Source organism: Melanotaenia boesemani, chromosome 11 (genome assembly GCF_017639745.1).
Source record: "Melanotaenia boesemani isolate fMelBoe1 chromosome 11, fMelBoe1.pri, whole genome shotgun sequence".
Lineage (NCBI taxonomy): Eukaryota > Metazoa > Chordata > Actinopteri > Atheriniformes > Melanotaeniidae > Melanotaenia > Melanotaenia boesemani.
In genome coordinates, this window is record NC_055692.1 from 30,598,643 (window position 1) to 30,613,772 (window position 15,130).

Below are 15,130 nucleotides of genomic sequence, written 5' to 3' on the forward strand. Positions count from 1 at the left end.
GTAAGCTCTGCACTGCTGTCCAAGGACATAAATTTAACCCAGAACCACACTGCACACTTCGCAATAAAACCAGAGCAGGTTGAGGAAATTTGTCTGTAGACAAGAAAAAAGCCTGGCTTATTCAAGGGCAACTAATTCTTATTTGATGCAATGTCGTTGTTTACATGCCCAGTTACTTGCTGATATTAACCTGATTAGAACAATAATAATTTTTTTACAACCTGTTGGAAGTTTTTAAGAGCATCTAGACTACACACAGTTTGTTTTACAGTGCATGCTTTCATCTCTTTAGTTGCCAGGTTCATTAATTATAAGCAACTTTCTTTTTTAAAGAACCTAGTTGCTTGTTCTCATTAGATAAGGCTGCCTATTTCTGTCACAAGATCTGGCAACACCAACTCCAGCAGCAGAGTCCATGCAAAAGGAGAAGGCTGCGGGTAAAAAAGATGACATGCGGGTTCAGGGAGAAACCTGAGTAATGCTTCTTGTTTTGAAATATTTGGAATAAATGAAGGCACAAATATGACAGTGGATGTCACGTGGGTGTGGCTTATTAATCAACCTATGCTCTGTGACGCATAAACAGGAATATAAATGGAATATCCTAACCGCAACTCATGTAAACTCCATTATTGGAAAGGGGTCTTGTTTAGATTAAAGTGGACAGTCAGAATATTGCTGTGCAGAGAATGCATAGCCCCCGAGAAGACACTGTTAGCTGATTTAAAACAGAGACAGACAGAAACTGCTTTGTCAGAGCAACAATAGTCAGATTAAATGTAATTTATGCCCCCAGCCCTTGGGCATGCTGCTATATGGATCTGGCCTTTGGGCTGCTGTAGTGTAACCTGCTGAACATCTTGACCCTTACATTACTTCCATATACTGAATGTGTTACTACAAGCTCAGCATCAAGACCCAGTTCCTCCCTCTTATACGTCCTTATTTAAACTGTAAAAAACAAACAAAAGAACAAAAAAACACAAGTGTAAATGTGATGAAAACACAAACTTAGGGCTATGGTTGTCATCTAAAATAAATTGCGAGGGTTCAGATCCATTTCACTTATACATAACACCCCACCCTAAACACTTACAGCCAACCATTTACTTCATCCAGCTTCTCATTCTATAATTGTTTTACTTCTGAATTACAAATCCACTTTGAACACATGTAGCTTCTGAATCATTTATATTTATGATGCATTTTTAACATGGGCTATACCTTTGGTTATGATGGCAGGCTGCTCTCCCAGTAGCAGTTTTAGCCTCTTGGCGTGGATTTTACCCTGGTAGTGGGACTGTGCCACCACTGCTGAGGTGAAGGACATGTTACACAATGTGCAGCACTTATTCTTGTCCACGTCGCCCTCATCGCTGCCCTAAAAAAAAAAAAAAGGAAATAATGTCATTAATGATGAATCAGTTTCCAAAACATCAATTTATCTTTCCAAACCTTTAAAACAGGGCTCAGACATACTATATGTATTACAGAGAAACTGTTCTAGCAAGACATAAAACACATTATTTATCTCTTCCACTCACAGGAGGGGAGCCTGGAGTATTTAGATCATGGTGGGATTCAAATGGAGCTGAAGCGTGTGTTTTAAGAGAGATAGAGCTCATTCTGCTGCTAGTGGGCTGCTACTAGATCATCCATCTGTGCACGCTACACCCAAACTCCATTATCCTCAGAGGACACAGAGCAGGCCAACTTGCACTGAGAGATAGATGTCTCTGTTTTTACTTAGAAGTAAGAGGCGGGAAGCGTCCTTCCAGGCAGTCTGGGTCAAAGAAAGGCTGAAACTCGGAGTGGAGCAAGAAGAGAGGAAGGTGAGCTTTGTGACCTCATTTCGATGCGATTTCCTCCATTAACTTCAGCATCGACCACATGCAGTAAAGAGCGAATGTGTCAGTTGGTTTGTCTCAGCTTGCGATGGAGTGAAATACTGTAACGAGCTGATTCACCTTCATGATAAATGTGGGTGGGACACTGTTGAGCTTTGTGTTTAGGTTTTCATTCAAGTAGATTTTTTTTTTAGTCCTGAAGTTCAATGAAATTTCATTTTCCTATAGAAGTCTGTGTCTTTCTGGTGCCGATGTATGGCATGTAAAATTCCCAAAATAAGCTAATAAAGGTCTTTTAACATCTATTGTAAAAAAAAAATAAAAAAAGAAAGGAAATTTGCTTTCTGCTTTCACTCCATCTACAGAAATTAGATGTAACAAAACTATGCATACAATTGGTGTCTCTTAACAGTAAGAGTGGTGTTTTTCCAAACAAGAAGAAAAGAAACTGTCACCTGTACACACTTTTATGGATCCTTTTCTCAGGATATGAACCAACAACCTTCATCTCCAGTGTGGTTTTAGCTGGTATATACACTCACCTGGCCCAAATAATTGCCTTATTAGCAAGATTTTCCAGAACCTGAGAACAAGCTGTTGAGGAGATCTGTGTTATGGAAACAACTAACACCTGCTGGGCAGTGGACCTCAAGGACCAGAGTTGAAGAACTCTGACCTAGAATATAAAGTCAAACAGAACTGAGGACTTGTTGAGACCTGCTAAGGTTGAGACAACTCCACAGTGACAACAACTGCTACTGGGCATTCACATTCATCATTCTTTACTGACTTCATCGAGATGATTTTTCATCTTCCATCTGTATGGCTCCTGTGGTTTTTAATAAAATGACTCCAGCAAACTATGTGCACAAATATCAAAGCAAAGAAGAAGTTATGTCTCCAAGGACATTCATTAGCTAAATTCATTTAGATGTTTAGTTTGTTTCTTCATGCTTCTCTTACAAAGCTGAAATATACTTTGTGGATTAATTTTTCATAGATAATAGGTGATGTACTTAGTTTAAATTAATGCTGATTTGTGTACATTAAAAATAGAATCAAGGCTCATTTGTCTCATTTACTAACATTAACTGTTATGAATATATCTCATTGCTGTCAAAAGGAATTTAGACAGAACGAAAACTTATTACAAATGTAAACTTATGATATAAGCCATCTTTACAATGCTTACATTCATCAGGAGTGCTGGATTAGAGCCAAGAGCCTACAGATGCCAGTTGGCACTGACTCTGCTTCGAGCCTTTAAACACTACATTGTTTCCTTCTCACTCTGAAAGGATCCAATATGTAGTTTCAGCAGTACTCAATCTCTTTCCATTAGCCAGCAGAAGGGCTCTTGTATTCACTGCATCAGTGTGTGGTCTGTACTGAGAACATTTTCTTTTTTTGTATACGGTAAAGCACCTGAATGGAATGGCTGGTTATCACTCAGGACTTGCCTACAGAAGCTGTCACATGGGTAAATACCTGCACTGTTCATCTGCCATCTCTTAGCTGTTTATTCATTATTAAATTGCTTGAGTATTCACTATAGTTAACCAGAAAAACTCTAAATCTATGCTTTACAAATAAAAAGGTAAAACATACCAACATTTGCAATGCAGTGTGAATTTAATTTTCCTGTTGTCAATTCAGGGGAAAAAATAATCTCAAACTTTATTTAAGATAAGATAAGGTAGCCTTTATTGTGTGTTAGGTATAACAAATTTCAGGATTTGAGCTGTAATTACATTTTTTTAATTAGTTACCATAATCATCACTTCTTTGTTGTGTTGATAAATAGAAATATGAGCATAGTATAATTTAGTCATTTTTTAAAATTCCCCAGCTACAACTGCTACGCTTTCTGCAGTGGTGTTAAAATATCTTCTTCCCAAGTACATATTACAAGTGGACAACAGTACGGAAATGGTTTTTACTTATAAGAGAGGACAGTTATTCGTTTTCTTTTGCAAGGTTGGGTCCTAATCAGTGCTATTGTCACTGTGTGCTCCAAATACCAAGTTACAGCCAAGAATCAGCTGTGTAGCAGGAATAAAAAAGGCCTTGCAGCAAGTCATAGAATTGCAAAGGTCATGAGGTGGACTATATTTTTTTGGTTGACAGAACAACGTTTACTGTGCCACTTTTTCAAGCTTTCAGGATGCTGGATGTCAGATGTTTGTTTTCTCTTGGCTTACTGTTTCCACACGGTCCAGTCTTCTTGCAAAGATAAGCTAGTCAGCTGCTGCGACTCTGAAAGAGAACAATTACCTCGTGCCTGTCTGGGGGTGGAAAAAGTGACATTTTAACAAGGGCTGAATCATTATGGCTGTTTTGTTAGTGCTGTTTTGGCAATGAAACAGAGCTTCAGTTGTTTTTTAACAGTGGGATAACACTGGTTCAGAGATAAACAGGCTCTCTGTTACACAACATAATCGTCAGGGTATTAATAAAGATTGCACTTTGAGTTTATTCCTAGATATTTCGACAATTATTTACCATTAATGATGGTATGATATGCAATGATACTATTGGTTATAAAACTCCATTCACATCTGGTTCTCAGTACAATGTGGACTTTAGTACCATGTCGAATGCAAAATATGATGAGAAATCAGTGCCAACTGTAACATCTCATGTGGAGGCTTCAAAACTGACACAAGTCACATGCAAAAAGGATCAAATTGATTGCAGCTGTTAAACATTTTCTCCCTGGGGATATATAAATATATATGAATATACAGTAGATTAAAAATAAACTGAAGAGTAAACAAATTGCTACTAGCAATGGGAAATTATTAAATCATGCAAGCCAATTAAATCATTTGGTGAGAAAAACATTTTGATTCTACCTTCTATCAGTGTGTCTCTTTAACATCTGTTTATTTTCCACCTCCTCCTCCTCTGAACTCACATATGTTGTATCTTTAATACAGATGAATTTCCTATAAAACTGTTCACATGGACTGAGCCAGCCAGAAAGTTCAGCTCGCAGTCTGTTGAGTGTCACTCCGGGAAGAAGGTTGCTCAACATGTCTTAACAACATAAAGTAGCTTTTTGTGAAAAGATATACTGCAGCAATAAATTAAGTTATCAAAAATTAAAAAACTTGTGGGCAAGTCTACATCTCAGTGAGTTTGCTGCAGACAGAGAGGAAAGAAGTGGCCTGGATGCACTGTGTGTGTGATAAATACCAACACTATGGCTTTACAAAAAGAAAAAAAGCTGTCTAATGCAGCATCATATATGTCAATTTCTCTTTGATTTACCAAGTAAAACCGCCCTGAAATTAGAGATCTCGTTTTCAAGAGTGATCTGGCTAAGAAGGCAGCACAACCAAAGCTCTATAAAGTAACACACAAAACAAACAAACATGCATCAATTATCAAAAACATAAGAAGAGCAGATATAGCAGCCAGCACCAAGTAAATGAATCACAGCATGGGATCAATTATACACAGAAGTTTAAAAGCAGTCCCAACGTTTCCTCTTGAGCTCTTACAATCAACTCGAACCCCCCGGAGAGATCAGTTTTGTTCAGTTTGTAAGATTTAAAATTGGAGCATCTCTGAAACAACGACGTCCTCCTGGTTAGCAGTAGAAAGAACAGTGTTCTCAGGAGGGTTTAACTCTGAAGCAACAACTGGGCTTGATGTGCTGGAACGGGTTTGAACTGCAGCTAATTTATGAGAACTTACAGGAGTTTAGGAGTCTGCTGGTAATGTATCGGTGCCAGATACAACAGAACACCTTCAAAAGTCTCATGAAGCTGATCAGTGGACAAGAAAGTGTTTTCTGCCCCTCTACACACGGACTGCTTTTAATAATACACCATGGAACAATATTAAAGGTTGTTTTTCTACTACACGCACCATACACATTAATCGTCAAGCTTCTGACCAACCATGTAATCAGAGAGAAAAATGCATGAAATTACTGAAAGGTAACAATAACGGGTGAAGGGGAATTTGTTAAGCCCTGTAAGCATTGTTTATGTCTTGATAAACTGGATCAAAGCAACACTGATAGACTGAGTTTTGTCCTGTATGTGACCTGACTCATGATTGTATTCCTATAGTGTTTTTTCTCTTTAGAAGCACAAGCTGCTGCAACTTCATTTAACCAAGGCGAGATTTTATAGTTACTTTTCTTTTTTTTTCTAACGGCTGCAGCTTTCACACCATTAAGTACCTACGAATACCAGCTGAAGGTCATGTAATGTTTACATCATTCAGCTTGATGGCCGCAGTTCATCTACCATCACACTCACACTGGATGATGATTTAGCTAATTAATGGTTTAATAATGAAAACAGACATGACAACGTAGCCTACAGAAGCAGGTGAAATAACCTATGCCCTTCATTTAAGATGGTGAATGCTTTGACACAGTGCACCAGTTATTCCTGATTGTAGAGATATTTGGCTCAAATACAAAGTCTGTCCCAAAAGGAAATGCTCAGCTAATGTGTGGGAGGATCTGAACTGGGGTCAGCACAAACACAGCTGCACATATAAGCTGAGAGCAGGGAAAACAGTCAGTGGGTATATGTTTTGTGAGTAAAAAAAACTTGCTAATATGTCATTCACAAAAGGAGTTTTTTTTTTTTTTTTATATATAAACTAGACAAGATCCTTCAACAAACCATGTGGCAGATTTACTAACCCAGACACATGGGTGTGCTTGTGTCACACACAAACCACTAGTAAATTTGGTTCTATGGATTCACCCCTCCAAAGACCCGCTAGCTGACCATCAGCTGTTTATGCGGCTATAGTGAAAACAATGGGTGAGACCAGAATGAAGGAACGATTAAAATGTCTGGTTATGATGTAACTAAAGGTTCAGGTGAGGGCAGCATTAAGCTCACCCATATATAGATACCACAGGTCTTTGGTGCAAACAACCCAGTTCAAATCGCTTTTCCTGTCTATATCGGCAAGCACACAAAAAAAAACAAAAAAAAAAAAAAACAAGTGTGGCCTCATTTAATGATGATCACAACTAACCATTTATAATTATCCCAATTAGTCAACATAAAAAACACATTTAAATGTTTTGCATTAATAAACATAAATGTGGAACACTGTTGGAAAGCTGAGATCAAGGCAACCCATTTATAAAGCAATCCTAACAAAGTCTTTCTTTCTCCCACTATGGTCTCGCCAATCTAGTTCAAGTAAAACGTTAAGCCCAAATAAATAGTTTTAATATATACACAGATTGCACCTACATCACATGGGTTATTCATTCATCTTCCAAGTTTCATCTCTAAGCCTGCTGTGGTCTGATTGTCTTATCCAACAACAGTCATGGACAGGCATCAGTTTCCAAAGGAAAAACTAGATGGTCCAAAAAATTGTTGTTTTCTCAGTATGTTCAAATAAATCTAACTCACTTATAACAATTAGGAACACATCATTAAAATGTTTTTGTTGTTTTTTGTGTTTGTTGTTTTTGTATTTTTGCTTGTTTTCTTTGTAAGGGAGTGAGTGTGATGTGAGTCGCAGCCCACACTTAATTCCCCTTGGGATTAATAAAGTACTGTTCTTATCTTACTTATCTCTTACCTCTTATTAGAATGATTAAGACATTTTAGGAAGTGAATGTTTGTAAATGTGGTTTTGTTAACAGGGTCTGCATGAGAGTGCCTCATAGGTCCCCGGATTGAACCTCAGCTGGATCCTGTCTGTGTGGAGTTAGTATGTTCTCCCAGTGCACACCCGGGTTCTCTCGCCAGCTTCCTCCCACCATCTAAAAACATGCTTCCTAGGTGAAATGGTGTCTCTAAATTCTCCTTAGGATGAGTGTGTGGTTGTTTGTCTCTATGTGTTGGCCCTACAATGGACTGACATCTAGGGATGGAAACTGATAAGATGTTATTGATATCAATGCCATTTTCAATTCTGCCTATCAATCTAGTTGATTCCCTTATTGGTTCCTGAGCCAATTTCCTATGAGGAAACAAGTTACAGATTTACAATGTCTTTATCAACTCCACAATGTAAACAAAATGATTCAGATCAATAATATCTGCAAACTGCCAAAACTACAGATCTGGTCTAAGAAAGGGAAACTAATACATCACTTAATAAGAAAACTGTAGATGTTTACTTTAAGTCAACCAAGAATGCAATAAAATAAACAGATTTACCAGGTGAATAACTGAGCGATGCGTAATTCCAACATCTGGCTCCCCACGCCTCTACTTTCCTTTAGCACGGGTATACTTCATCCTTTTTTTAAACTAAACCATATGATGCTATTTGTCTTATTTACAGGTCATTTTTCCTCTGTTCTCTGTATTGCAGATGATGTGACACAGAACACGTATTTTGCAAATTACGCCCCCCATAACTGTTTCAACACTTCACACTCAATTAACAAAACCTACTGAAGTCTCCATGAAGCACATATACACACCTGTGGCTACAGGTGAGCTAACAGCTAACAGCTAACAGCATCCAGAGATACAGCAGGTATATTTTCATCAGGAGGAGGAAAACTCACAGTCAGTCAGTGATTCTATCTATCTATCTATTAATTTGACGACTGAAAGATAAAATATTGCATCAGACCTCCAGCCAGCACTCTACTCACGTAAGGAGCCTGGAGCAGAGTAGTGAGGCTGTGTACTCCTCCACGCAAGGATATAGGTCTGTCTTATAATCTGTTACTATTATTGGTCTTTCCAATGCAGACATTAGAGCTTGAGATACAGGTACCCGTAAGCCCAGTGGCTTATGATTCTGATGCTTTAGAAAAAGGGAAACCAGCCTCTGAGTGGAACCGGTTTTCGGTTTCCATCATTACTGGCGACCAGTCTAGGGTGTACCCTGTGTAAAGCATAATAGCTACTGGGAATGGTTCCAGTACCCCTGCCAAACTGCACTGGTGTGTACAGGTATAGATGATGGATGATAGGGTTCTGTTCACAGTTTTCAGTTTAAATGCAACTGTTTTTGAGGTAACAAAGTGAGACAATACGAAGACATTGTTTTGTCTTCTAAATTCTGTTCTATTGTTTTTCAGATGTTATTGGCCAGATTTTCTTTTTTTCCATAAGCTTCAGTTATTGAAAATTATCTCTTTCAACAAACTCTAATTTTTGTCCTGTGTTAAAAAAGGATGCAACATTTTTTTGTTATTTATTTTATTTTTTTATTTATTTTTTATCCTAAACAGCCATTTGCAGAAAACGTTCAGTTTTAAAATGAACAAACTGAGGACAGAAAGTTTTGTATAACACTATTTCTTCCTTCCTTCCTTCTGGTCTACAAAGTTCAGCCCACACTGGGGGAACCTCGTTGTCCAGACACATAAAATCCTCATTCACTGATGGAAATGTGTTCTGGATTAAAAAATAAATAAATAAATAAAGCTACCTGGGGTCAAACAGTTCTTATCTTTATCACTCTGCTGTGATCCATCGGTTGACGTAATTCCATCGGTGCACAGTGCATTTATGACAGAAAAGCAGGATTTCATCCTCAAATGGATGCTTTCCCTAGCTAAAATCCACACACAAAAAATATCTTTTTCCACACATGGACACATATTACCCCCCATGACAGCCATCCAGTATAATTAATGAGAGGAACTAATGAATAGGTCCCTTTTTGCAAAGTAAATAAGACTTTCAGCACTAATAATCCATCACTTTACATCAACAATAGATCGATTGATTGGGCATGACTGGAAAGGAAAATAATAATCTTGAAATTCCACCAGTAAAAAGCTTTTACTGAAATGCTATTTATAGCAGCCTGTGATTGAGCATCACTACTGTGTGTGTAAAGAGAGGGCAAAACCACAGCTCTTCCTCCCACAGTGTGTGATAACAGAGAAACTCTGTTGTACTCTGAGTCATTCTGACACACATGCACACACATGCACACAACCCCTCTTTCTGCCCTTGGATTTGTCCTTTACTAATTCTTAGCACATGCATGTAGAAACTCTTTCACACAAAAAATCAGCTACCAGGTTGGCAGCAGTACACCCACTATAAGAGATGAGATACCACCTAAAAAAAAGGCAGGATCCATAATTTCATGGTTAATTGGAGCTAAATTAACACGGTGCTAATTGCAGAAAATGTAATTAACAAAGCTGCGTAGGTGTGTGTTACCTGTCTGACAGTGAGTGAAACAGAAATGATGGATGCATCTACCATAATGAAGCTCTACAATTTTAAGAATTAGGCAACACAATGTGAAAAAGGAAGCTCTAATATGACCTGATTATCTAACTGGGAATTTCTACATTTGAAGAAATTTCTCATTGGTATAGTTTTATTTATTTATTTATTTTTTCCTTTGGTTGCTGCTACCCCATGAGTCATTATTAACTCCAAGCACACGCTAAACTTTGGAATCTTTAAATATATATATATATATATATGTATAATTTTTTTTTTTTTTAGCCAACACTGAAAAAAAGGAGTTTCACATTGACAAGATATACTGCTGCAATGCACTTCATTGAATATGTAACTAATGGAGGCGAGAGAAGAGAAGGGGGGTGGGTGGGGGTGCTCATTCGTATTCATGTGAAGCATAATAAAATAATCTTTTTGATTTGCAAGCTGTAAATTCTCTTTGCTGTCAGTGCTGTGCTACACATTTTCATCTTGGTGTAAGTGAAGCAGCGTGTCCTTGCCAGCCTGGCTCGATGTGTAACAAAGACAGGCTGTGTGATGTCTTACTGCATCAGACCGGTGCTGTTTTCTTTTGTCACTGCATCACATATGCCGTGGCTGCAATGTGCTCGGCCTCACAGAGATGCCGTCTAGATGCCGCGGCCTTTTCTCTCTAGTAGCGGTGCTGCACCGGATCCTAGAGGTGAAAGCTTGGGGGCCTGGATCTGCCCTGATCTGACATGGCTTAGCCCGGGATAATGCCTGGGCTAAATCAGGAGTGCAGGGAGCACTCACCACTCGTGTGCATGTCCCCTAAGGCTCACACACAAGAAGTAGGACAGACAAGTGTTAGGGTATCCCTGCAAAAAAGAAAAAAAAAAGGATAAAAGGACTTGCTCCCTATATAGCTGTGGACAATACAGGCTTGCTGCCAAGAGGAGTATACAGGGGAGCACTAAGCAGGGCAGACACAATACTCTTTCCTACTGCTTTAGCCCCACACACACACATACACACACAATAAAGTGACCTTCATGTTAAACAGAAGCTGTACTAACAGGAGCAGAGTAAATCCTGACTGGTCTCCACCGATAAATGTGTAACAATGCCAGAGACTAGAGAACAAATAATTTGCTTTTTCTACACAAAAACGCTGTTGGACTCATGTATGATGTAATCACTCCAGCACTTATTAGATTAAATTTTATTCACCAGTTTGGTCATAACTTGGTATAAGGTCACCAGAAATGTGTCTTGGTTGTAACAGCACACTGATAACATGCCATGTTAACCAGAACCTCTTGGCTTTGACACAATAGCAGCATTTAACAGTTTAGACAAACTTTATTGGGATAAAAAAAAAAAAAATTTACTCTTTTGAAGCAGAAAAGCATGAAGAGTGAAATCACAGCAATAAGGCCACATGCCGGACTTGAGTACAGTCTCTATGTTTTAGATGCTCAACCAGTGGAGCCACCAAGATAAAAAACAAGTAATTTTCAGCAAAGGTTACGTTGATTATAATTTCTGTGGTGTGATTATTATCAAAGAAATAATCACAATTTTACAGAATCACAATTATGAAGTGAAATGAAAAATATTTATCCCAGGAGGAAATTGCAACGTTGCAGTAGGTTGTTTTTTTTTATATATAATAAATGAGAAGATAAAGCCTTGTTCTGGAGGGTGATGACTGCTGATTCTCAATAGCTTTCAGTTGCTTTGTTGTTTCCTCACAGTGTTCTGAAGTCGACCATCGTATTCACTAACTTGTGCAGGATTCTTCTCTGGACAATCAGCTCCAGCAGCTCCAGAATTATCCCCAGCACAAGACCAGATTTCTTGGTTAGTTTGTTTAGCTGTTTTAAATCTCCGGCTCCTATGCTGCTGCACCAGCAGGTGATGTAAAGCTGGCTGAACTTCCCACAACAGACTTACACAAGATTTTTTTATTATTATGTGTTAATTAATTTCACAACACTATAAGCATAATAAATCACACAAAGTTTTATTTATTTCTAACTTTTAATGGAAACATAAAAAAAAGTCTTATTCAAATAAATCACCTCTTCTGGAGAATTTAGAAAATCAGGGGGAAAAAAAAATCTAGCTAGCTTTGACTTCCAGTTCCCTTCAGGAGTTTAGCTGCTGTTTGAAACACCAAAAATATAGAAACAAGGTCATATACCTGTAATTAAATTAAGTGTCTTCTACAGGCCAGTGTATGCTGATGGCAAAAAAGAAAAGATTCAATCAAATGCAGAGTCAAAAAGAGTTTGAGACTTTTCTGTTTTTTTCTTATCCATACAATGAAACATGCAGTGAATGCTGTTTAACTCATCACATTGCACTGCAAGTCCAACCTGAGTTGTACACAATTATAAAATTGCAGTAACATTTTAATGTTAAATTAGATAAACATTAATATCATCTAACCCAGTTACTGTGCATTTACCTATACTTTGCCACACAAAGCTGGTGTTCACTCAGCAGTTGGAACACATTAGATGTAATTCTTCCTTTCACTGCAACTTTTTCATGTCTGCTTTACAGGCAGGTGAGCCGTTCTCCACCACAATGACACCTTAAGCCTGGTACACACAACGGTTTTTTTAATCTTGTGAGATTTTTTATCTGTTCCGAGACCTCACGTGAAGATAAAAAAAAAAAAAAAATCTGTTTTGATCGTACTGTGTTTGGTGTGCTCCAAAAATGTAATCACGGAACAACACACACATGACGATGCTGTCCAGCAACTCTTCTACAATCTAGTCCTCCGAGCCAGACAAACGTATACTGCACATTGCAAACTACATTTTCAGATTGACAAGTTTAAAAGTTACAAATCCAAAGAAACTTGCAAACAGTTTAAGTTTAGAACGGAGTGTGTGAGATCTGATTCTCTACAAAGCCCAACACCTAGTGCTCATTTTGCCATCAGAGAAAATTAGACGTCGGTTAGCCATAACATTAAAACCACTGACGGATAAAGTAACACTGCTCGTCCTATTACAAGTCACATGAATGCTTTCTGAGATACTACACCTTCTAAACTAAATTCCAGTAAACATTTCAGAGTGAATCTCTTATTATGGATGCTTTAACGATCAGCATTAAATAGATGCAAACCTGCTAAACAACACAGAGATTTTACAATCTTCTCTCGTTCTTTTGGAACATTTCGACATCCAGGCAACAAACGTCTCCTACAGTCAAACCCTTCCAACCGTAACCTCTTGCTGTGATGCAAAATTGTACGTGTCCAGCCTAGATAAGATATGGTGGAATTATCAAAGCCACTCTTAGAGCCATTTCTTCTCTCAAACTGTTTACTTCTTTTGGACAATTTTGCGGCAATAAACCAGATTTGCTTTCACCCTGAAAATAGTCAATGAATGTGGATTCCTTGAATGGCTCCAATTATCAAAGCTTTGGTTATGTGTGATTTGAGGCAGTCCCGTCATCATCTGTGGTGGAAGGTAGCTTCTTTTCTTACAGCAGCCTTTTATGGAGGTTCCATTTTCAGATGGTTCATTGCCCTGAGATATGAACTGTACCTTCAGGCTCCTGCCTTTGTTTTGCTGTTCTCTGTTCTATATGAGGTGAGGGTTTCTGCTAAATCACAGCCCCCCCCCCCAACACAGCAACATCAGCCACTTTGGCAATAACGCACAGACGGCATTTAAAAACTAGGAGAAAATGGAAGAGTGGAGTCTGTATTTTATATTAAAGGGTGCTGCAAAACAAAGTTTGGGAGGTGAAAAGGCATCAGCCTCTGCTTTGTTCGTTTTTCAAAGCAGAAGAATGACATTTCGGCTCTTAGAAGGCATCTGATATATCACAGACACATCAGGTTCCATTTAGTTTTTTCTGTTTCATGTCCTGTCACCGTGTGCCTTTCTGCTTTAGCTCTGAGCAGTAAAATAATATTTAGTCTCTATTTTCTCTGAACATAACAGTATTTAGAGATTTAAAGTATTGTTTCAGGCAAATTTAGAACCCCACAGATTAGAACAATAAGCATCATTTCTAAAGACACAAATTTCTAAAGGATTTGTTAAATCTTTGTATTTTTCACATGTTGAGATCCTCTTTCCTTTATTCATAGGTATGGCTTTATAATTCATTAAATCTGAAACCATCAACTGTACTTCTGATCCTCCAAACTAGTAAAACTGGAATCAGAACTACAACAGCTGGCTCTGCAGATCACTTCAACACAGCATCTTGCACAGAACAGACACGTCTTTCTGAATGATTCAAATAAATGCAGGATTGGTGAGATAGGAATTACAAGTACACATACAAAATCAAGAGTATTTCTATTGTTATCAAGAGTTTCGTTGGCACTATTCAGTGCTTACTGTTTAAAACTTCTGTGTTTCTACCACAAACAGATAATCCGGATGGATTTCAATGTGATCACAATCTGGCAAATCTTACAAGAACCCAAATATTTTTAAAAGTACCCTAAATACCTGCAAAGCTAACAGAATCAGACCACCCCGCGCTTTGTGTTTATTGTTTATCAGCAGATAACATGAGAAACTGTCACTCTGAGCACATAGCTCAGAACATAATAATAAGAGTAGTACAAAATGTCTTGTTAGAAATGGAGAACAACTACAATTTCTGGCATTATTGTCAGTGGCTCCAGTTTCAGTCAAAAATATCAATATCCTTGTCAGGCTAACTCAGCTGGTCATGTTGGAACTTGAGGATAATTGTCAAGAACAGAAAGCCAGTTTAATTAAGTTTCTATGCAAGTGGAAGCATCAGAATGATATTGTGTTTACCTTTTTATGGTTTTCTCGCCAGCCAGCAGAGTAAGGGCAGCTCACTGAACTGTAAGCGTCACTGTTTCACTGTTTACATTGCAAACAAGCAATGATGAGCGGGACAGAGAGACAACACGCATAAACATAATGGCTTCAGTTTTCTTTTCCAATTTGCAAAGGAGTTGCAAGAGAATTGAAGACAGATCAGTGTTCTGGTTTGAATTTTTGGCAGGACATTTTAACTCCAAAATTAACTGAATCCATTTGTGTTGTAGTTCATAACTTTAAAGAGAGAGTAAGTAAAAATGACTCACATCTAGTGGTAAAGATGGGTATAGCAATAGCTTCAAATGCCACGCAA

General features: G+C 38.0%; 1 protein-coding gene across 1 annotated transcript in view; it reads right to left on the bottom strand.

Moving 5' to 3' along the window:
• zmat4a (zinc finger, matrin-type 4a) overlaps nucleotides 1-15,130 on the bottom strand; it is a 171,197-nt gene that overhangs the window by 78,542 nt on the left and 77,525 nt on the right. The window contains exon 4 of the mRNA XM_041999269.1: nucleotides 1,225-1,381. Coding sequence (XP_041855203.1) covers nucleotides 1,225-1,381 — 157 coding nt within the window. The remainder of the gene's footprint in view (nucleotides 1-1,224; nucleotides 1,382-15,130) is intronic.